A 19871-nucleotide genomic window follows, 5' to 3' on the forward strand; every position below is an offset into this window, starting at 1 on the left:
AAGTGGGTTGAGCCGTTGGCCGTGAAAATGGAGGTGGTACGGGGGGGGGAGAACGTACACTCGTAGAGGAGGACGCCCAGACTCCAGTTGTCGACCTTGGCGTCGTGGGGCTTGGCCTCCAACATCTCCGGCGGGAGATAGTCCAGGGTACCGCACAGGGTCTTTCTTCGCGGGCCATGCGTGCTGCAGCAACCACAAAAACGCGTGTTTTGTATTGTTAGACACCACCGCACACGCACACGCACACGCACGACACACGACACACGCGCACGCACACGCACACGCACACGCATACCGCACACGCACGAAATTGAAGAGAGTGCAGAGGGGAGGCGTGTTACCTGACTTTGGGGTCGTGCACGGACCAGCCAAAGTCGGCGATCTTGATCTCGCCGTGGGCGCCGATCAGGAGGTTCTCGGGCTTGATGTCTCGGTGGATCGTGTTCTTGGTGTGACAGTACCACAACGCGTCGGCGATCGAGTAGATATACTGTGCGTGTGTCGTGTCGTTGGTCGTGTCGTTGTCGTGTAGTGCGTTAGTAAAGAGGACGAGGAAGGCCATGGTGATGATGAATGCACGTACCTCGGCGGCGGTCTTCTCGTCGAAGCGCGTCTTCTTGTTGAGCACGGCGTAGAGCTCTCCGCCAGGCGCGTACTGCGCCGCCCACATGGGAGTCACGAATTAGATCCGATTGGCTGATGTTGAACGATGATGATGATGATGATGATGGAGGCTTGGTATTGTTGTACCTCGAGGATCAGGAACACGCGCGTCTTGTCGTGGAAGAATCCAAACATGCGCAGCACGTTGGGGTGTCTTTGTGTACAAGCAAATGAGAAATTGATGTGGAGGTAGCGCGATCGGTGTAGTGCGTACCGCAAATGGGATTGGATTTCGATTTCGCGCCTGAGCTGGTGCTCGACCTTGTTCTGCTCGAGTTGCTCTTTGAAGATGACCTTGAGGGCCACAATGAATTTGGTCCTCTTCTCCCGCGCCACGTACACATTTCCGAAGCGCCCCTTGCCCAGCTTGCGTCCAATTTCGAAATCGTCCAGGCTCCACGTCTTCTTGGACGTTCGTGCCATGAGCGGATGAAGGCCACCGCTCGATGACGATGACGTCGATGTCGATCTGGGCCCGGTTGGCGCCATGTTTTCCTTGTCCTCCGTGCCGATGTCCTGGAACACCAGAAGCGGATCTTCGAAGTCCCTCATCATCATCTTCACGCTCGACCAGGGTTAGCTCTGCTTGTTTTGGTGGATTGCTCTTGATCGTCGAGCGAGCGAGAGATCTGGCTGACGAAAAACCAACTTGACTTTTGGCGCGAAAGGCCCAACGGCCGCCGCATTCCAAGCATTTCGTAACTATTTATTTTTATTTATAATAATTACGAGACAGGCACGAAGCGCGGCTGAGCGTTGGCGTTGACGTGCTCCATCACAGACGTTACGTTGCGAGGATCTCGCTCTCTGTTGGTGTTCTCCTCCAACCTACCCCGCAAACAGCCGTTAGATTCAGCGTGTCCGTGTGCGGTGTGCCGTGCGCGTGTTGTGTGCGCACCGTGCTGGCTTGACAACGTCGCCGCCCATGTCGCTGATTCTCCGCGCCATGATGATTCCGCCACCGCACGAGATGCTGCCCCGCCCGCCACGAAGGATGTACGCCTCGGCCCAGGTCAGCCGCTTGGCGCTCTTGGGGTGCGCCGGCTTCGGCAGCGCGAGCGGGTTGGCGTAGGTTCGGTCCATGACGCCCTTGCTCTTGTTGCTTCCCTTAACCCTTTTCTGTAATGTGCGTGCATGTCATAAGTCGTGTGTGTGTGTGTGTGTGTGTGTGTGTGTGCGTGTGTGTGTGTGGTGTGTGTGTGTGTGTGTGTGTCGTGTGGTGGTGCGTGTTGTCGGTCGTACGTAGTTGTAGTGCTTTCGGATGGGCTCCATGGACTCGGGGTCGATGCTCACAGAGGGAGAGTGGCGATCGATGATGGTCCGATAGCTGACCACGAGCTCGTTCTCCTCGACCATGACCCGGATCAGGTCCACCAACACGTCGCCCTGCTCAGCAGCCCCACATCGATGCCCGTGAAGAGGTTACAACCATGGTGCACCATGGTGGCAAGAACATGCGGGTGCTCTACCTGCGCGTAGATGGACAGCGATGGCCCCGTCACCGACATAAGCGCCCGCATCTGTTTCATATGTCTGTTCGAGCCAACGACACACACGCCGCCGCACACGCACCACCATACACCACGACACACGCACAAAACGCAGTGAGCGTTAGAGTCGACGCCTGAGCGAGGCGACTCCCCGAGTGTCAATTTGTACCGTTCGGTGTAGACGATAAGCTCCGGCTGGTAGACCACCGCATCGTGGTCGACGGGCGCGTTCTCCAGCACTAACCGCAGATAGGGCGTGTCCTCCCCCGCCTCGTCGTTATCGTCGTCTTCGTCGTCATTCTCATCGCCATCGTCGGCGTCGGCGCCGTTGCGGAGGTCCTCCTCCAGGCGGCGGATGAGGAGCAGGAGTCGCTTGGCGGTGCGCCGCAGGTGGTTCTCCTCGAGGTTTCTTCGCCGACAGTAGGTGTCGACGAGCGGCTCGACCAGGGCCGCCAGCCGATACAGGTCGTGTTGGCCGATCTGCGCCCAGGCGGCCACCGCTTCCTCCTTCTCGCCACCTCCTTCCTCGTTGCTGTCATCGGCGTCATCGTCCTGGTCGTGGACGATCGACAAGAAGACGAGAAGCGTGTCGACAGCGGCCTGGCGCACGACGATGGCGTCGTGGCCCAGACATTCCAGAATCAATTCCACATTCCTGAAATTGGGGAATGCCAAGTGTGAGTCAGCCAAAGTCAATACCAGTTCGCTGCGGGGGGGGAGCCGAGTACTCTTCGACCCAGGTCGCCAGGCGCGCGGGGGACCAGAGCGAGCCCATCAGGCCGAGGGTATGCAGGACGGGACCGACCACCGAAGCAGCGGCGGCCGACGAACCACTGCCGCTGTCGGTGGCCCGCAGCGCCGGCATGAAGGTGGCCTGGACCACCGCCTCCACCTCGTCGTCTATCCGCATCTTCTGCACATACGCCCCGTAGAATTCGAGGAAGTTGACCACGCCCAGCACCTCGATCGCCTGTCCGGCACGACCAATGACACGACACACACGAGGCACACGGCACGCACGACACACACGACGTGGCACGCACACGATGTGAGCTGCTGTGCCAAGCGGCCCATGTGCGTGCGAGGGAGGCGCACTGCGGCGCGAAGGTCGTTGTGGTTGAGCTCCAGGTGGCTGTCATTGCTGGCGCTGGCCTGGTCGTTCGCGCCTTCGGGTGTGGTTGCGGTGGTGGCCAGTGCGGCCAGCAGCTTGCTCAGGCGCGCGGCTTCGAGTGACTCCCGCGACCACAGGCACAGGAGGCCGGCCACCTGCACCGCCACAGCCTTCTCCGCCACGGACCGCTCGCGGGAGGTCGCGTCGAGAGTGCGGCGCAGCTGGGCGCTGATCTCGTCGGCGTGGTCGCTGCACAGCAGCGCGATGTGATTGCGCTGGTCGCCGTCGTGTCGATCAGCAGGCAGCGGCGATAGAAATTGATGCAGGCTGCACAGCGCGCTCAGCCTCTTCTGCTCACTGCATTGCGTCGTATGTTGGTCGTGTCGTTGGTCGCGTCGTGCGTCATGTGAACGTGTGCGTTAGTTGGGAGAGCAGTTGGCACGTGGTAGAAGAGAGGTGAGCGTACTCGGAGTGCGAGAGCCAGTCGATGCAGCGATCAGCGTAGCAATAGCCCTGCTCGTCGTAGCGCCAGTCCTCCGGCAGCAGCCCACCGACCTCCTCTCGCGCCTCCTCCCACAGTTCCTCCACTTCCCACTCCGTCGGAGGAGCCTACGCCATGGCATTGTTATTATTTTGAAAAAAAAATCGCACCACATGGATGGGGAGGGGAGTTACTGGCTGGGGTGGAGGGGGGTGGGAGGGGATCCTGATATCTTTGCCTGCCTCTTTGATTGAGGCGCTTCTTCACGAGCTTGTCCTTCCGCTTTTGGCGCTGTATGCTTTGGCGCGTGTTCTTCTTGGTGGCCGCCTCGGCGTCGTTGGCCAGCCGCGCTTGCCTGGTGGCCAGCTCGTGGGGCAGCCTGCGCTGCAGCTCGCGCACCTGGCATGCCTGCGCGTTGTGGCTCAGCTTTTCCCTCAATGCCTCCATCTTTCCTTCTCTCTTTTACTTCTATTAAGTGGTGGAGTTGTAGCTGGTTGTAAATCAACTTGGCTTCACGGTCTTTTTGTAGCCTTCTGCCCACCATCATGTGGTTCTCTGAAGTGAGAAAGAGAAATCAACCAGAAGAAGAGACAAAGGCGAAGAGAGTTGGGGGGGGGACATTCTACATTCTACAAGTTGTGCTGTACAGGCTGAAGGTGATGGTGATGTTTGCCTCCTACAGGAAGCAGCAAGAGACTTCGGTTTCTGGAAGGAGAGGGAGGAGCTGAAGCCGCATCACCACGGCATCGCGGTCCTGGTCCTGCCAGTAGTAGTCCTCCTTGTAGCCGGTCTGCACGAACCCCATCTTCAAGTAGAGACTCTGCGCGGCCACGTTCTGGGAGGCCACGTGCAGCTTGACCGTGTGGTAGCCCCTCGAGGCGAGGTCGTCCAGCGCCAGCCGTAGGAGCGTGGATGCGATCCCCTGTACCGTGGCGAGCAACAACAACACCAACACATCACATGAAGTGTGAGAGGAGAACTTGTACATGTGCTACAACAACTGACGCCCATGGTGCGTACCATCTGGCGAAACTCTTCGAGAACGCCCACGTTGGCCACCTCCGCTACTCCCCTCTTGCTCGTAGCGATGTGCAGCACAAACCCCGCCACTTCGCCCTGCCACGTAGCAAGGGGTTAGCCATCATTTCACATTTTCCATAAAAAGAAAGCAAATAAATAAATAAATAACAACAATTTATAAATGAAAACAAATAACAACAAAATTTTTTACGTACATTTATCTCTGCCACGAAGCCGGCGCCGTGCATTCGTCGTATGTAGCGGGCGAAGCACTTGAGGCTCCACGACGAGGAGCCGAACAGCTGGCGGTCGACCACCACCAGCCGGTTGAGCTCGTCCGTGTCGTGCCCGTGCAGCACTCGCACTGCCACCCGGTGCCTGTGCCCTCGTGTAGACACGGCATCGTACTGGTACACCCACCCCCTGCTGCTCTCCTCCTCTTCTTCATCCATCTCCTCCCTCTGCACCACCACGATGTCCATCATATTGTGGGCTCGTCGTCGCTCATCTTCTTCATCTTCTTCAAAGCTGCTCCTTGCAGAGTGGCCCACGCTCTCCTTCCCCTCCAGCGCACCGTCGCTTGCTGCTGGGTGCACTGGCAATGGCGGTTTGGTGCTGCTGCCGTTGATGATGGCCACCACATGCTCAGTCCCTGAGCCTGGCTCCTGTTGTGGGTCGAGCGGCATGCTGGTGCCGCTGCCGTCGTCTTCTAGTTTTTGGTTTGTTCGCACCTCTCTCCTTCTCTTTCTCTTTTCTCTGTTCAATTTCAGTGCAAGCCTATTTTTCTCTTTTTCACTGCAAACAATCGTGTCGGCAACTATTAGATAGGAGCCCAAAATACATGACATGATCGTAAAATTTCATTATTAATATTTCGTTTTATTTTGTACTTTCTTCACGCAAAGAGAGGTGGCTTTGGTGTTCTTCTTCTTCTCCTTCTTCTGGCTTAGAAGAGGACGCAGCTGTTCTTCTTCCAGGTCCCGCCGGAGCGCTTCTTGCTGCCGGGCTTCTTTTCGCCCTCCTTGCCCACCGCGGGCGTGCCCTCCACCACGCGGATCTTGCGCACCAACTCGAAGAAGGCCTCGTCGACGTTGCACCTCGTCTTGGCCGAGGCCTCGAAGAAGGGGCAGCCCCACTGCTGCGCCAGGTGCTGGCCCTCCTGGGTCGACACGTCGCGGTCCTTCGTCAAGTCCGCCTTGTTGCCCACCAACACTGCAAACACACCACCGCACGCACACGTCAGCAGAAGGCTCATGGTGAATGGCTGTAGGAGAATGATGATGACGATGACGACGCGATGATGGTGATGATGATGATGGTTGTACCGATGGGAGGCGCCTCGGAAGCGTCGACGTCCTTGACCTGGAAGATCTGGCGACGGAAGCCCTCCACCTCGTCGAACGAGGTGCGCTGTGTGATACTGTACAAGATGAGGAAGCCCTCTCCTCCCCGGATCCACTGCGAACGCAGCGCCGAGTACTCTGCCACGCGGACAGGCGGCCCCGTCCTTGATCAGCGAAAAACGCACGACACACACATGACACGATACACGACATACGACACCGCGCACACATGCAACGATCGCACACCTTCCTGACCGGCGGTGTCGAGAACGTCGAGCACGCAGGCGATGTCATCGATCACCACCTGCCTACGGTAGGACGACTCGATCGTCGGATCTAAAATAATACAAATCGTGCTGACGTCAGCAAAGGTAAAGATGGAAAGGGGAGACACCCGGCCTCGAGGGAGATGGGAAGGAAGGAGAAGGGGTTGTACATACCGTAGTACTCGACGAAGTGGCTCGAGCACATCTGGATCGTGAATGCTGAAGAACGAAAACGATTGGTCGGGGGGGGGGATTAACATGGGTGTGACAGACTCACCACGACAAACTCAGACAATGACCATTGTGGCTAGATAGCACAAATACAACGCCCCCAAGAGCAAGAGATGGTGGATCCAATCTTCACTCTGAATTCAGTGAACTACTTGATGCAATCACCCACACAAAGATGAAGGAGGGCATACCAGTCTTGCCAACGCCTCCGCTGCCCAGCACGGTCAGCTTGTACTCGGTCTTAGCGAACGCCATCCTGTTCTACTGCTTCGTTCTTTCCTCTTCGATCTTTTTGATTCGTTTCAGTCTTCCAATCTGACTCGATTCTTTGTGTTTCGGATTCTTGTTAATTCGTTGGGGATTAGATCAGAGTGCCACTGGTATAGATGGATGGATCGATGTGGTCGTTGTTGCTGCGTTTCGCTTCGTCGGGGTTAGTTATGGACGGAACTAGTGGAGAAGAAGGGATATCGAGGGCCACAAGCCGGCGCTCAGTGGTGCGACGAAGAGTTGGTTTTGCGGTCCCTTCTTCTTCTCAATTGCAGTTGTTGTGTGTGGGGTTGCGCCACCTGGTTTGACGATCCAATTCATTAACGCGCGTTGCTGTTGATGGGAAATTCACCGGGCACTGCATCCACAGCAATCTGCCGTGCGTGTGCGTGTGCGGTGGTGCGTGTGCGTGTGCGGTGTGTCGTTTCTCGAGGGGGGGCTAGCAGCACAACTCGCGCTCCAAGGCCGCCAGCTGCTGTCTAAAGTTGGGGTTTGGGTTGATGTCCGGCCTGTCATATGTTGTGTTGTGTCGTGTGGAGTGGAGATGTAAGCCTCGCGTTGGTCGGGTGTGTGTCGTGTGTGGCGTACTTAGCCGCCTTGAGGCGGTCGTGAGCGTCCTTGAAGGGCATCTTGTGCTTGTGCATGAGGTAGGCTATGACCACCGACGCCGAGCGCGACACTCCAGCGTTGCTGCGAAGACAGCGACGATGCCGATCATCAGCTGTTGCGTGTGCGATGGTGCATGTGTCGTGCCGTTGGTCGTGTCGTGTGCGCACGCATTCAATGACCGAATTTGGGCGACCGCGACGTACCAGTGGACGAGCACGCCACCGCCGGTGGCCATGGCCTCATCGATGAACTGAAAGCACTGGTCCAGGCTTGGGCGCAGCTGGGTTTCCTCGTCGTCTCTCATCGCCACCGTCCGGTACGTGTAGTCCTGCGGGCACGGTGGTAAGTGGTCATTCTCTTCTCTTTCTCTTGCACACACACACACACGCACACACGCAGTACCGCGCACGCGCGCAAGAATGCAGTGGTGTGTGTCGTGTGTCGTGCGTCGTGTGTACATTGGGAAAGGCGTTGGGGATGCCCGTGGCGACGTTGAGGATGTGCCGCACGTTGTGGGCGGCCAGCCCGTCCCTGGGGCGCACACCACGGCCATGGCCTAACGTTAGCAATCACCACCACGAGCGGCTAAAGCGACGACACACGACACACACGACACACACGACACACACGACACAGAGAAGAGAGGCGAAACCGGTTGGTGGCGGCCTCCTGGGCGCCGATGAAAAGCTTCGAGCCTTGGCCCACCTCATAGAGCTCCGGGTGCGGCGGCGCCTCGATGAAGAAGGCCTCTTCATCAGGCGATCCTCTGTTGATTATTTAATTTTTATTTAGTTTAAAGAAAATATATAATAACATAAAAATGGGGGGGGGGTACGCTGCGGGAGAGTTGGTGGTGACGGGCACGAGGACGCCGCCGGGTCCTTCCACGAAGCGGCGGCCAGACCGGTCCACGACTATGGTCTGGCCCTCCTTGAGCCCCTCCCGCCTCCTCTGGAGCTGTTCGGCCAAGGACGCCATAGGAAAGCAACAATAACAATAAGAAATTAAATAAAGTCGTGTCCCGTTTCTTTTTCTTTTCATTTTACAACTTCAGCCGGAAGGTGGCACTGCACCGCAGGTCTCTGCCGTCCAGGCCACGTACACGCTTCCTTCTGTCCTCTGATTTTCCTTGTGAGAGCATTCTATTATTTCAATTATTATTGATTTTCATTTCAAAGATTAGATTTGGGCGAGACCGCCATGGAAGGACTGCACATGCCCTCGATGGAGGGGGTCAAGATGACCCTCAAGAAGCACCAGTGCCAAGTCATCAAGGCCCTCCAGCACGCGTACCACCGCCCCACTTATATTTTAATTAAATTGTTTTATGCCGTTACCCAATGAACCGCACACGCCACAGCCGCAATGACCTGCAGCTTCGTGCCGCACACGACACGCAACGCAACGCAACACAGCACCGCACGCACCGTCGCACGCGCGCTGATCGTACGGGCGGCGGTTGTGTGACGACATCACAGGGAATCGAATGTGGAGAGCATGGTGTCCAACGCCGAGCTGCCGTTCACCTCGCTCATCAAGTCCTCCGTGCTCCCCTCGCACTCGTCCAAAATGAAAAAGATCTCTCCTGGTAATTACCCCACCCACACACGCACTCGCACACACCATCGCACACGCACAACCACACACGCGATCAGCACGCGATGATGCGTGTGCGATTGTGGTGTGTGTGTGTGTGTGTGTGTGTGCGTGCGTGGAATCAAAGCTGATTCGAAGGTTATCATTATAGACCAGGGGCGGCGACGCAACTTTGCCGCCAAGCTACAGGAGGCTCGTCAGCGCCAGGTAGCTAGCGCCGTGTCGTGCGTGTCATGTGCGTGTGTGGTGTGTGTGGTGTGTGTGTGGTGTGTTGTGTTGCATTTGAAGTCAACTAAGTCGCTGGACATGCACGCGGCCCGCCAGGAAACAAAAAAGGAACCGGTAGTCTCGCCAAAGCCAAAGGCTGCGGCGAAGAAGGTCGAAAGCGAGCCGGAATCGGAGGAGGACGGCGACGACGATGACGACGACGATTTGCCGGAGGTCCAAGTGATGTCCCTCGACTTCACCGAGGATCTCTTTGGCGCCGACAAGCTCAGCAAAGACGATGTACGCGCGTCCTCCTCTATGCGCCCATGATCCGATGTATAATTGTTTAATTCTTGTGGTTTGTGTGCCATGCGTGTCGTGTGTCGTGTGTGTCGTGTGTGTCGTGTGTGTCGTGTGTGTCGTGTGTCGTGTCGTTGGTCGTGTGCCATTAGATTGACTGGGTCTACAAAGAAGCCGCGGCTTCCCTCCTGCTGCCGGTATCCGAGCACCGCGTCGGGCAGCTCCACGTACGCTGTCGCTTTCGTTTTTGTTTATTTTGTTTTAATGTGTTCTTTTTCCATTTTTATTACTTGTATATTAATTGATTGATCATTTTTTAAATATATTTCAAACGCAGGACGAGATGCGCGACGAGATCCTGCTCAGCGAATGTGAGATCCTCCGCGACGCGTTCGACAAGGACAGCCGAAACCATCGACGGCTCGCGCAGGGCTCCATCGAGAGCAACAATGTAAGCAAGCTCCCACTCACTCGCTCACTCATGACATCCACTCGTTTATCGGCGTGCTTCTGCTTCGCAACTAAGCCCTGTGCGCTCCCAGAACTTGCTCCACAGATTGGGCGACACGTTGACCAGCCTGGAAAGCAAGCCACACTTCACCCGCGACGATTTCCCGGTACATGCCACGCGCGCGCCTTTTGACTTAACAAACCGTCCGCGGAAACAGCCCGCGTTGCGTCCCTGTTGTGACGTCGAACGTCTCACATACAACGACACGTCACAGGACGCCGACGGGTTCGAGACGTGGAAGAAACAGCAACGGGAGAAGCTCAAGAGCATGATCTCCACGTTGACCCAGGTACGCTCTTTCTGTCTCGTTTAAACTTAGGTAGTATGTAGATGTGTATATATATATATATCTATATTGGTCTCGTTTCTATATATATGTATGCTTTTATAGAAAAGCAAACCCCTGGCGTATGGCAACATGACACAACCCATGGCATATGCAGCTGCCGGACTATGCGGGCCGACTCCACATCCGTGTGCACGGCGCCCGCGATTTGCCTGGAGCTGGTATCGTGCCTCTTCACTTGGCCTCTGATGTTCTTCATTCTTCTGACATTCGCCAACATAACCACCACCACCACCACCACCACCGACGACAACGACGACGACGACGACAGAGGGCAAGGTGAATGCCTTGTGCAAGGTGCAGGTCACCAAGAAGGACAAGTGCAAGACTTCCGAAGTGCGAAGCCTCAGCCCCACGTGGGACGAGGAATTCAAAGTGTACGCACCGCGCGCACCTGTCATGACGACGGACGTTTTTTGACGGAGTGCCGTGCGCATACAGGGAGCTCACTCAGCCCTTTGAAGCCGTCGAGGCGTCTGTGTGGGTAAGGAGCACACTCGCTGCGGCTTTCCCTCATACCACGCACACGCACACGCACACGCACACGCACACGCACACGCACACGCACACGCACACGCACACGCACACGCACGCACGGGCACTTGGGTATACGCATGCACAAAATTCACATGTGCTCCTCTTTACAGAACAAGGTCAAGCTGGCGCTGGACCAGTGCTGTACGTAGCCTGTACCCACCCAAATGAGTTCATTGACAGTCTGGGCTCACGCTCGGCACCGCGCGTTCGCAGTTGGTGTGGCCCTGGTGCCCTATCAAGACCTGGAGCTCCAGCTGCCTTGGGAAGATTGGTTCCCTCTTCTCCCTCCTGATGGTTTGCTTCCCAGTCGACCGCACACGCACGCGCACACGCACACGCCACCACGCACGCATTGCGTCTGATCACATGACGCGCGCGCATCTGCAGAGAAAAAACTGCGGTCACGCAAACAGGCGGGCGGTGAAGTAAACCTCGCTCTGCACCTCATCCACAACAAGCGGCCGCTCATGGGCAGCAACCACTCCTACACGACCGGGGTACACCTCTGTATCGCTTCGTCTCTCTTCGTTCTTTGCAACTAACGTTTTTCCTTCGCTTTTCGTTCTTGTTTTGGGTGCCCAGCCCGAGTGGGAGAGGTGGGAGAGGCGACGGGCGCGCAACCGCGACGATCTGCCGCTTCACTACGAGGGCTACATGGTCCTCCTAAGGTGCGTGCTTGTTTAAGCTGGCGCAGTGCATTCGCGGGCGGTGGTTAAGGTGGCGAAGCATGGTTAAGGTGGTCGCTGACGTGTGTCTGGGCTGGCCGGTGGCAGGACGCTGGTCCAGTTGGAGAATCCGTCGCTGGCGTCGACCCTCTCGCTCACCCACTTTCCCGTGAGCGAGCAGTCGGCCTGGCTTCTCGAAGAGTTCGCCGAGCGACACCTCATTCCTCCCTTCTACACTAAGCTTGCGTGCGCTCCCCACCGTCGTGTGTCGATGGTCGTGTGTCGATGGTCGTGTGTCGTGTGTCGTGTGTCGTGTGTCGTGTGTGTCGTGTGCGCACTTGACAATGGGTGGTGTTACAGGTACCTGAGTATCATCACCAAGGTGTTCGAGGTTCGCAAGGAGTACCTCACCCACGTCATTACCACACTGCGCACTCTCATGGAGCTGCAACGCTCTGACGTTTGGTTCACTACGACCACGCAAGAGGTTCGTGTGTCGTGTTGCGAATGTCATTCGTGTGTGTCGTGTGTGTGTCGTGTGTATCGGGTGTGGTCTCATCGTGATGTACACCACACAGCGTGATCTGTTCTACGCCACGGTGAGGGACCTGCGCGAGGAGGTGCGGCAGGTGCTGCTGCAGTACCACCGCAAGCTCAACAACTTCGTGATGTGGGCCGAAGAGGAGACCAAGAAGTCGGCCCAGCGTCACATCTCCCCGGCGCAGCTCCAGAGTACGCCACCATGCATGCGCACCACCGCACACGCACACGCACACACGCACACACGCACACACGCACACACGCACACACGCACACACGCACTGACAAAAATGTTTGGAATGCAGAGCTGCAGGTGGAATCTGCGGTCGAGGCGCTGACCGACCTGCTTAGCATTCTTCTGGATCTGCTTCGGCTCATTCCGCCCATTCCTGACAAGTACGCCACCGCCTCGAAAGCCGGCCAATCGTCCGACGAGGTCGCCGTACGTCGCACCCAGCAGCCCATCGATTCATTTGGTGGAGGAGTTGATATTTTTTATGGGAGGCTGACGTGGCGCACACGTACACGCACCACCGCACACGCACGACACGCACACGGGGCGTCTGGCTGTGCAGTTGGTGTCTCCGCGGAAGAGCAGCACGACGGCGGCGATGAAAAGCAGCGGCAACAGCAAGGGCACCAAGGCCGCCGGCCCCAAGCCGACCCTCAAACAGGAAATCGCCGAGTGGATCGAGGTATGTCGATCCACCCTTTACGCTCCCCATGTGAGATCATATATTAGGTTACATCTGACCAACACACAATATACAATTAATATATGTATATATAATATATATACATATGCAGGAGGGAATCAACATTCGGTTTGGCAAGTTCCAGGCACGCCTGCTACGTGTCGCTGAGATCAAACGTGCGCCACCTTAAACCACTGCAACCCGCCATTTTAACCATCTTCTGCCGCCACATTAAACTCGCGAGTCAATGTTGCGCGCGCGTGGACGCAGTGAAGCGGAGGGCCAAAGCGGAGGAGGAAGACGACGAGGGGTCGGGCGAGACCAAGGAGGGCGTGATCGCCGACATTTGCGACCACATCGTGTCGTCCCTCAACAAGGACGAGCGATACTACCAACAGCCCTTCCTCAAGTACGCAACTCTCCTTTTATTTCAATTATTAATATATATATATATATATGTTAAGCCTCAAGAGATTCATTATATTTAATTTAAATGTATCATATAGTAACAATATGTATAATATTTAACATTTATTGGATTGTAGGTTGGGCGGCGTCGATGTGGTGGAGCGGGCGCTGTTCCTCTACTACCCACACATTAAGGTGGCGGTGACCGAGTGGCTGCAGGGCGGCACGGAGGACCCGCCCCTGACGGACCGCACGTTCGACGTCTACTTCGCGCTGCGCAAACTGCACCAGCTCATGTCCCAATACGATCGGTACCGGCCGGCAACCCTCAACGTGCATTGCGTCGACGCTCACACATTGCGCGTGTGCGGTGGTGCGTGTGCCATGTGTGCGGTGGTGCGTGTGCGGTGTGCGTGGACAGGCAGGAGAAGCAGCAATTGTTGGACATTGACAAGCTGTTCCTCCCGTTCGTCGACAAGTATTTGACCCAGTGTAGGGAGAAACTCAAGGAGTGGTCGCAAACGGTACCGCACACGCACGCGCACCACCGCACACGAGGGATTCGTTGTCGATTGTTCTTTTTGTATGTTTTGTGATTGTAGGCCTTCAAAAACGATGATTGGATGCCCATCGACAGCGAGGAGGAGGATGACGAGTTGCGCATTCTGCACTCGGTACGCTCCTCTCTTGGCCCATTTTATTTATTTATTTCTTGATTGATTGATTGATTGATTGAGTGATTGATTTTTGATGTCTAATTAAAATCAATTTCAAAAAACAGGCCAGCGTGATCTCGCTGTTCTCGGCGATGCGTCAAGCCGTCCAATTTTTGCTTCTCCTCAACCTCAACCTCTTCCCCTCTCTCCTGCACTTCACTAAGGTAAGAAGAACGTGTGCGTGCGTGCGTGCGTGCGTGCTGCGAGTGCGTGCGTGCTGCGAGTGCGTGCGTGCGTCGTGCGTGCGTGCGTGCGTTGACTGTGTGCGCTGTATGTGTTGCTGATTCTGTGGTCGTGTTTGGCCGCCCGCATCAAGACCGTGGGCGAGGTGGTCGACTACTATCTCTCCAAGCTCGAGAAGAGCGTCGCGAGCACTGTCATCATCCCCGCCGCTCTCCCCGATGATGACGTACAGTCCTTGCCACGCGTGTGCGTGTGCGTGTGCGTACCGCAATTATGAGTCGATGCGTGTTTCTCACTCTTCGAACACAGGTACAGAAGGACGAAAAGGCGGACAAGCGCAAGAGCGAGAGCGCGAAGCGGAGCAGCAAGCGGCAGACCAACAACAAGCTGGGCAAGGTCGCCGCTGCGCTTCGCACCAAGCCCGCGGGCTTTGACGCCGAGGACGTGAGCAAACTCCCCACCACCGTCAACCAAGAGGTACTCATCATTATTCATTTCATTTATTTTTTTTTGGTTCTACTCACTTCTGTTCTCAAGTATACTGGAATTCCTTACATTTTTATGTATATGATGAACATGTGAATGTGTATATACGGAAATAGTTGTGCATCAAGATCAACAACGTGGAGACGATAGTGAAGCAGTTGGCCGGCCTCATGAAGGACCTGCACGCCAAGGTGCGCCGCATGTCACGCCAGTCCACTGGGACTGGCTCAGTAGTTGACTGTTAACGACTGACCGAATGAAAAAACTTGTCGCTGTCGTGGCCGCCCGGTGTGCGCAGCTCACGACGAAGGAGGACAAGGCCGAGCTGGCCCGGATCTTCGGCGGCATCTTCTCGGCCGTCGAACTGCGCTACAACCAGATCATCGCCATCATCACCTCCCACGTACCCCGCTCTCTCGCCTTTGCCCCTTCTCCATTCTTTCTCACTGTCATGTGCTGTGTGTGTCGTGTGTCGTGCTGTGCGTGTCGTGTGTCGTGCGCGTGTGCGTGTCGTGCGGGCAGATGAACGATTCGATCAAGCAAGTGATCTATTATCTGCTGGAAGGGGGCGCCAGCGAGGAAAAGCGGATCAAGGAAATCGAAAAGCAGGAACGCAAGGACCGGAAGGACAGCAAGGACAAGTCCCAAGCCCTTCTCGTCTCGCAGCCCTCTGAGTATGTCGCACGACACACACGACACACACGACACACACACGACACACACACGACACACACACGACACACACACGACACACACGTCCCCGCACACGCACGCACGTGGGCTGACGTGGCTGGGCGTACTGTGTCAGGCAACTGCTTTCGCTTGCGGAGGAGCGCGTGGAGTACTTTTTCCAGTACCTCAACAGCGAGGTCGGGGTGCTCTCCGACCACCTCTACTTCGACGCCTTCTCCATCCTCCTCGCCCACGTGTGGACCGTCATCGTCAAGGTACCAACGCCACGACACGCCGCACACGCACACGCACACGCCGCACGACACACGCTGATGAGGAATGTGTGGAATGTGTGGAATGGACAGGACTTTGAGGAGCTGTTGCTGCCGGTGAGCGCGGAGACGGACCGGTACGGCCCGCGCAACCGGCCGCGGATCGCGAAGATGCTGGAGTACATCGTCACGCAGCTGCTCTTCGAGTTCTTCGAGGCCGATGGCGACGGGCTCGAGCGGGAGTACCTCGAGAGCACCACCGTTCTGCTCCGGCGCGCCATCGGTGCCTCTCTGCCTCGTGCAATTCACGTCACATACGCTGCCGGCAAATTCTCAACGCGTCTCGTGTGTCGTCGTGTGTCGTCGTGTGTCATGTCGATAGCGCTGTATGAGTTGGAGACGTCGGTGCTGAAGTCGATCTACCGGGGCATCGAGAAGAAGCACGAGACCGAGCAGACCAAGGTACGGCCCGAAGAACCTCCGTGTCTTCGCTTAGCTCAAGGCGCATGACATGCACCACCGCCGCGCACGCCGCAGGACGATCTGAAGGCCGACCCGTTGGAGGAGTGGCACGTTCTCTGCATTCTCACGGCCCGCCCCGGCGACAAGGTGCGCTCACACGCCCCTTCCACCGCCGCACGCGACTGTCGAGGCGGACTGGCGCCAGTCAGTTGTTACCACGCTGCTGCTGCTGCTGCTGCTGATCGCATGGTCATCGCAGGAGGCGCAAGAGTTCGTGACGGCCAAGCGGGCGTCGGCGCGCAACCAGACCATCCGCCGATTCTTCAAACTCAGCAAAAACGACCAACTCATCGCCGGTACCCTAACGATAGGAATAAAAACTAATACATAATAACTAATAAAATAATAAAATAATAAAATAAAATAAATAAGAAAATAAGAATACGAATAATAAACACACCTTCCTACTAATGTAATATATATATATTTAAAATTGATTACAGAATTTGAGTGCAACAATGCGGACAAGATCAGGGGGCGGCTGTACCTGTCCACGTCGAGCCTGTGCTTCGAGCCGCTGGTGGACGCCCGCAAGCTCATCATCTCCATCCAACAGATCACCTTCGTCGCCCGAGTACCTGCTCCTCGGTCTTCCCTCCTTCTCCTCTCGTTACACTAACCGTGTCGCGTGTGCCATCGTGTATCGTTGTGTGTGTGTCGTGTGTCGTGTGTCGTGTGTCGTGTGTCGTGTGTCGTGTGTCGTGTGTCGTGTGTCGTGTGTGTGTGTGTGTGTGTGTGTGTGTGTGTGTCGTGTGTCGTGTGTCGTGTGTGTGTCGTGTGTCGTGTGCAGAACAAACACGTGAGCTTCCCTGATGCCATACAGATCACTGCCGACAAGGAGGTGCGTATGACACTCATGAGGCCAACAGTCTACAACAGCTTTGTTTCTAACTGTCGTGTGTCGTGTGTCGCGTGTGCCGCGTGTGTCGTGTGCTAGGACTACGCGTTCTGGAGCTTCGCGTCGAACCGGTCGGAGGAGTGCTACGAGATGTTGATCGCGCAGGCGCGCCTGCTGGGCAACACGGCCATCGTGCCCTACGAGGAGATCTCCGCCGCTGACGACGTGTCGCGCATCCAAATCGCGCACCACCCCATCTCGCCGCGCAACATCGTCTCTCCGCGCCGTCGCGAAAGGTGAACACACGACACACACACGACGCACACACGACACACGACACACGTCTATACGACACACGACACACGACACACGACGCACACACGTGTTGCGTTGCGTGTGTCGTGTGTTGCGTGTGTCTTATGGTCGTTTGGTTATTCATTTATGTTTTTTGATTTGCAGGACAAAAACGATCACCAATTCAAAGCACCAATCGGAGAAGGAGGAGGAGCTCCTCTCCCTCTTCAACTTGCCCGATGACGAGACCCTCATGCAACGTACGCACTCCCTTTTCCAGCTCTCCACACCCACTCGCTTGAATGACTCAAGCTGTGTCGTGCGTGTGTCGTGCGTGTGTCGTGTGACTGTGTCTTTGTGTAGAGTACGGGTGCGTGCTGAAGAGCAAGGCGTCGTCGGGTCCCGGCCGGCTGCTGATCTTCCGCTCCCACTTCTGCTTCCTGCCCTCCGTCGGCTCTTCGCTCGTACTCCGCTTCTTTCTTTCTTTCATTCTTTCTTTTAGCTCCGCGCCCTTCTTTCTGGGGGCAAGGCGACTTACGCGGTTGGTTGTGACATCCGTGGATGGCAGGTGAACGTGCCGGCGGCGGAGGTGAAGTCGGTGACCAAGAAGCGTACCGCCATCCTGCTGCCCAACGCTCTGTCGGTCTCCACGAACGCCGGGGCGAAGGTACCCAGACCAGTACAGATCAGTAGTGTGTGTGTGTGTGTGCGCGCGCGGCGTGTGCGTGTGCGAGTGCTGCGTGGGTCTTGAGCTTTCTCTCATCGTGTGCCGTGTCCCGACATTTTAGTACGCGTTCCATTCGCTGCTCAAGCGAAACGAGGCCTACTCGATCATGCGCGAGCAGATGGAGCAAGCCACCGAAGAGACGCGCCAACGGGGCGGCAAGACCAAGAAGAAGTGATACAACATGCACAACATGTACATTTCTTTCTTCTTTTTCTTGTTTCTTACCAACAACGCTTGCAAAAATTGCTTGGTTAGAACAAGGTGAGGTGCACATCATGACGGAGGGGAGACGGTGCCGTCGTACCTTCTTCTCTCTGCAACTTGTTTTTTGTTCGGTTGCATGGCTCGGGGCTTTTGTGAGGTTGGAGACTTATGTCACATGTTTCTGGTGAGAAGAAAGAAAGAAGGAGAACGAGCGACGGAGCGAAGAACGCGGACTCGGTGTTGGTCTCGCCTGGTCTTGGAGGCGCGGCCGAGGCCAAGGCGGCGGACGAGTCGAAGAGGCGCCACTCCTTCTCTTGTAGAATTGTGAAAACTGCAAGAGCAGCTTTTCGTTTGTAACGTTGTCATACCACCGTGGCCTTCTACCACAGAAGGTCCAGGCAGCGGGACAAAAAGAAGCCCACGGTGGTAGTTACCGGAGTGGCGGGTCCTTCCACAACCCCCTACAAAACCATAGTACCAACCAAAACTCCTTTCTATCTTACTGCCCACTACCATGCACCACCACGGAGGCCACCACCAGCACCACCATGACCACTTCACCGGCCACCACCACCACCACCAGCACCATCACCCCTATGCCCCTCCGCCGCATGCCCCCGTGCAGACATTCTCCGCCGGCGGCGCACCCTACGAAAATCAGATTCAGGTGGTCCACCACCACCACCACCTGAACCACGGCGGACCCGGCCAGGTGCGGGTCAAGATGGACCCGTCGTGCTTCGGCGCGGGCGCGTTCCCCGAGTACGTGCCCAACGAGATCCGCGGCCGTGTGGCCGACGGCGACTACGTGGCCCACGTGCGGCGGCTCAACCACGACCTGGCCGTGGCGGCGCGGTGGGGCTGGGGCGTGCTCCTGTGCGTGCTGGGCGTGGTCGGCGCTTTCATCGGCTTCGCCGTGTCGATGTTCACGGCCTTCAATGACGTCAGCAACTTCAAGTTCCCGTCGGCCGGCGCCCTGTGGCCGTGGGGCCTCCTCTTCGCCCTGAGCTTCGTGGGCATCGTCGTCTTCGCCATCATCTCCGCCGTCAAGGTACCTACTCAACAAAATTATTTACATTTTTGTAGACATTATTCATATGTTGATATGAAAAGTTGCAACTTCTCATTAACTGATGCGCAGGTCCAATCACAAAATGGTGCTGTGTTGTTAAATAGTCCAAGGCCGTGCTGAGGGAGCATGAGCAGTTGTTCAACGAGGGCCTGGGCCGTGACGCCGGCCTGGCCTTCCGGTTCGAGAGGAAGATCAAGGAGATCAAGCACGCCAAGGAGCGGTGGGACCCGGTCCTGAAGAAGCACGTCAAGCCCAAGACGGCCAAGGTGACGATGATCATCGACATCATTGGCGAACCCACCACCACGCCAGTGATCCCCCACTCGCTAGTGCCAGTTTCGCTCACCACCAGCCCGAGATCGTGGACAACCCGCAGTTGGTGATGGTGTAACAAAAAAAAACACAATATCACAGAAAAATTGTTATTGTCTAAACTGAGATTAACTTGTTGAAGAGGCTCCACCAGTCTGTGTGGAGGGAGGAGGCAGATGATATGCAACCCTCTACAAAGTGCTTGCCAGTACACACCACCATCCACCCAATGTTGAGGTTCACAACACAGTTCCCTGTTGGCACGCTCACACTTGCATTCCTGC

The 19871-nt window shown here is 56.4% G+C and overlaps 7 protein-coding genes across 7 annotated transcripts in view; 2 read left to right on the forward strand and 5 right to left on the reverse strand.

The window, feature by feature from the left end:
* Window positions 1-1221, reverse strand: part of ACA1_215490 (serine/threonine protein kinase 6, putative) — a gene marked incomplete at both ends in the record, with an annotated part of 1694 nt that extends 473 nt beyond the window's left edge. The window contains 5 exons of the mRNA XM_004337053.1: window positions 59-183; window positions 342-490; window positions 584-655; window positions 751-817; window positions 878-1221. Of these exons, the coding sequence (XP_004337101.1) occupies window positions 59-183; window positions 342-490; window positions 584-655; window positions 751-817; window positions 878-1221 (757 nt within the window). The remainder of the gene's footprint in view (window positions 1-58; window positions 184-341; window positions 491-583; window positions 656-750; window positions 818-877) is intronic.
* A 167-nt stretch (window positions 1222-1388) lies between these two features.
* On the reverse strand, window positions 1389-4192 carry ACA1_215600 (uncharacterized protein; the record flags this gene model as incomplete). The annotated part of the gene is made up of 9 exons (XM_004337054.1): window positions 1389-1491; window positions 1562-1782; window positions 1906-2049; window positions 2103-2196; window positions 2323-2808; window positions 2882-3123; window positions 3249-3621; window positions 3731-3873; window positions 4013-4192. The coding sequence occupies 9 exons, from the start codon at window positions 4190-4192 to the stop codon at window positions 1389-1391; spliced, it is 1986 nt and encodes a 661-aa protein (XP_004337102.1).
* Window positions 4193-4421: 229 nt separating this feature from the next.
* Window positions 4422-5250, reverse strand: ACA1_215610 (acetyltransferase, GNAT superfamily protein; the record flags this gene model as incomplete). Its single annotated transcript, XM_004337055.1, has 3 exons — window positions 4422-4667; window positions 4766-4861; window positions 4981-5250. 3 exons carry the CDS (start codon window positions 5248-5250, stop codon window positions 4422-4424), a joined length of 612 nt encoding a protein of 203 aa, XP_004337103.1.
* A 461-nt stretch (window positions 5251-5711) lies between these two features.
* On the reverse strand, window positions 5712-6860 carry ACA1_215620 (Rasrelated GTPase; the record flags this gene model as incomplete). Its single annotated transcript, XM_004337056.1, has 5 exons — window positions 5712-5977; window positions 6091-6246; window positions 6355-6444; window positions 6549-6593; window positions 6797-6860. 5 exons carry the CDS (start codon window positions 6858-6860, stop codon window positions 5712-5714), a joined length of 621 nt encoding a protein of 206 aa, XP_004337104.1.
* A 363-nt stretch (window positions 6861-7223) lies between these two features.
* ACA1_215630 (dual specificity phosphatase, catalytic domain containing protein) lies at window positions 7224-8462 on the reverse strand (the record flags this gene model as incomplete). The annotated part of the gene is made up of 6 exons (XM_004337057.1): window positions 7224-7233; window positions 7464-7565; window positions 7688-7812; window positions 7943-8015; window positions 8137-8250; window positions 8320-8462. 6 exons carry the CDS (start codon window positions 8460-8462, stop codon window positions 7224-7226), a joined length of 567 nt encoding a protein of 188 aa, XP_004337105.1.
* Window positions 8463-8684: 222 nt separating this feature from the next.
* On the forward strand, window positions 8685-18174 carry ACA1_215640 (GRAM domain containing protein; the record flags this gene model as incomplete). Its single annotated transcript, XM_004337058.1, has 43 exons — window positions 8685-8773; window positions 8963-9072; window positions 9208-9287; window positions 9369-9587; window positions 9740-9814; window positions 9925-10038; window positions 10130-10204; window positions 10313-10387; window positions 10542-10610; window positions 10748-10821; window positions 10886-10928; window positions 11092-11122; window positions 11195-11275; window positions 11369-11478; window positions 11564-11649; window positions 11755-11892; window positions 12007-12133; window positions 12225-12378; window positions 12492-12628; window positions 12762-12881; window positions 12994-13057; window positions 13152-13290; window positions 13427-13600; window positions 13711-13813; window positions 13892-13963; window positions 14071-14169; window positions 14322-14414; window positions 14498-14665; window positions 14791-14865; window positions 14973-15077; window positions 15254-15348; window positions 15483-15621; window positions 15712-15901; window positions 16001-16080; window positions 16156-16227; window positions 16340-16436; window positions 16584-16714; window positions 16931-16981; window positions 17078-17274; window positions 17438-17532; window positions 17636-17736; window positions 17841-17939; window positions 18061-18174. The coding sequence occupies 43 exons, from the start codon at window positions 8685-8687 to the stop codon at window positions 18172-18174; spliced, it is 4560 nt and encodes a 1519-aa protein (XP_004337106.1).
* Window positions 18175-18717: 543 nt separating this feature from the next.
* Window positions 18718-19666, forward strand: ACA1_215650 (uncharacterized protein; the record flags this gene model as incomplete). The annotated part of the gene is made up of 3 exons (XM_004337059.1): window positions 18718-19254; window positions 19380-19604; window positions 19628-19666. 3 exons carry the CDS (start codon window positions 18718-18720, stop codon window positions 19664-19666), a joined length of 801 nt encoding a protein of 266 aa, XP_004337107.1.
* Window positions 19667-19871: the final 205 nt, after the last annotated feature.

The sequence above is a fragment of the Acanthamoeba castellanii genome (genome assembly GCF_000313135.1).
Source record: "Acanthamoeba castellanii str. Neff unplaced genomic scaffold scf7180000084758, whole genome shotgun sequence".
NCBI classification, from domain to species: domain Eukaryota; phylum Discosea; order Longamoebia; family Acanthamoebidae; genus Acanthamoeba; species Acanthamoeba castellanii.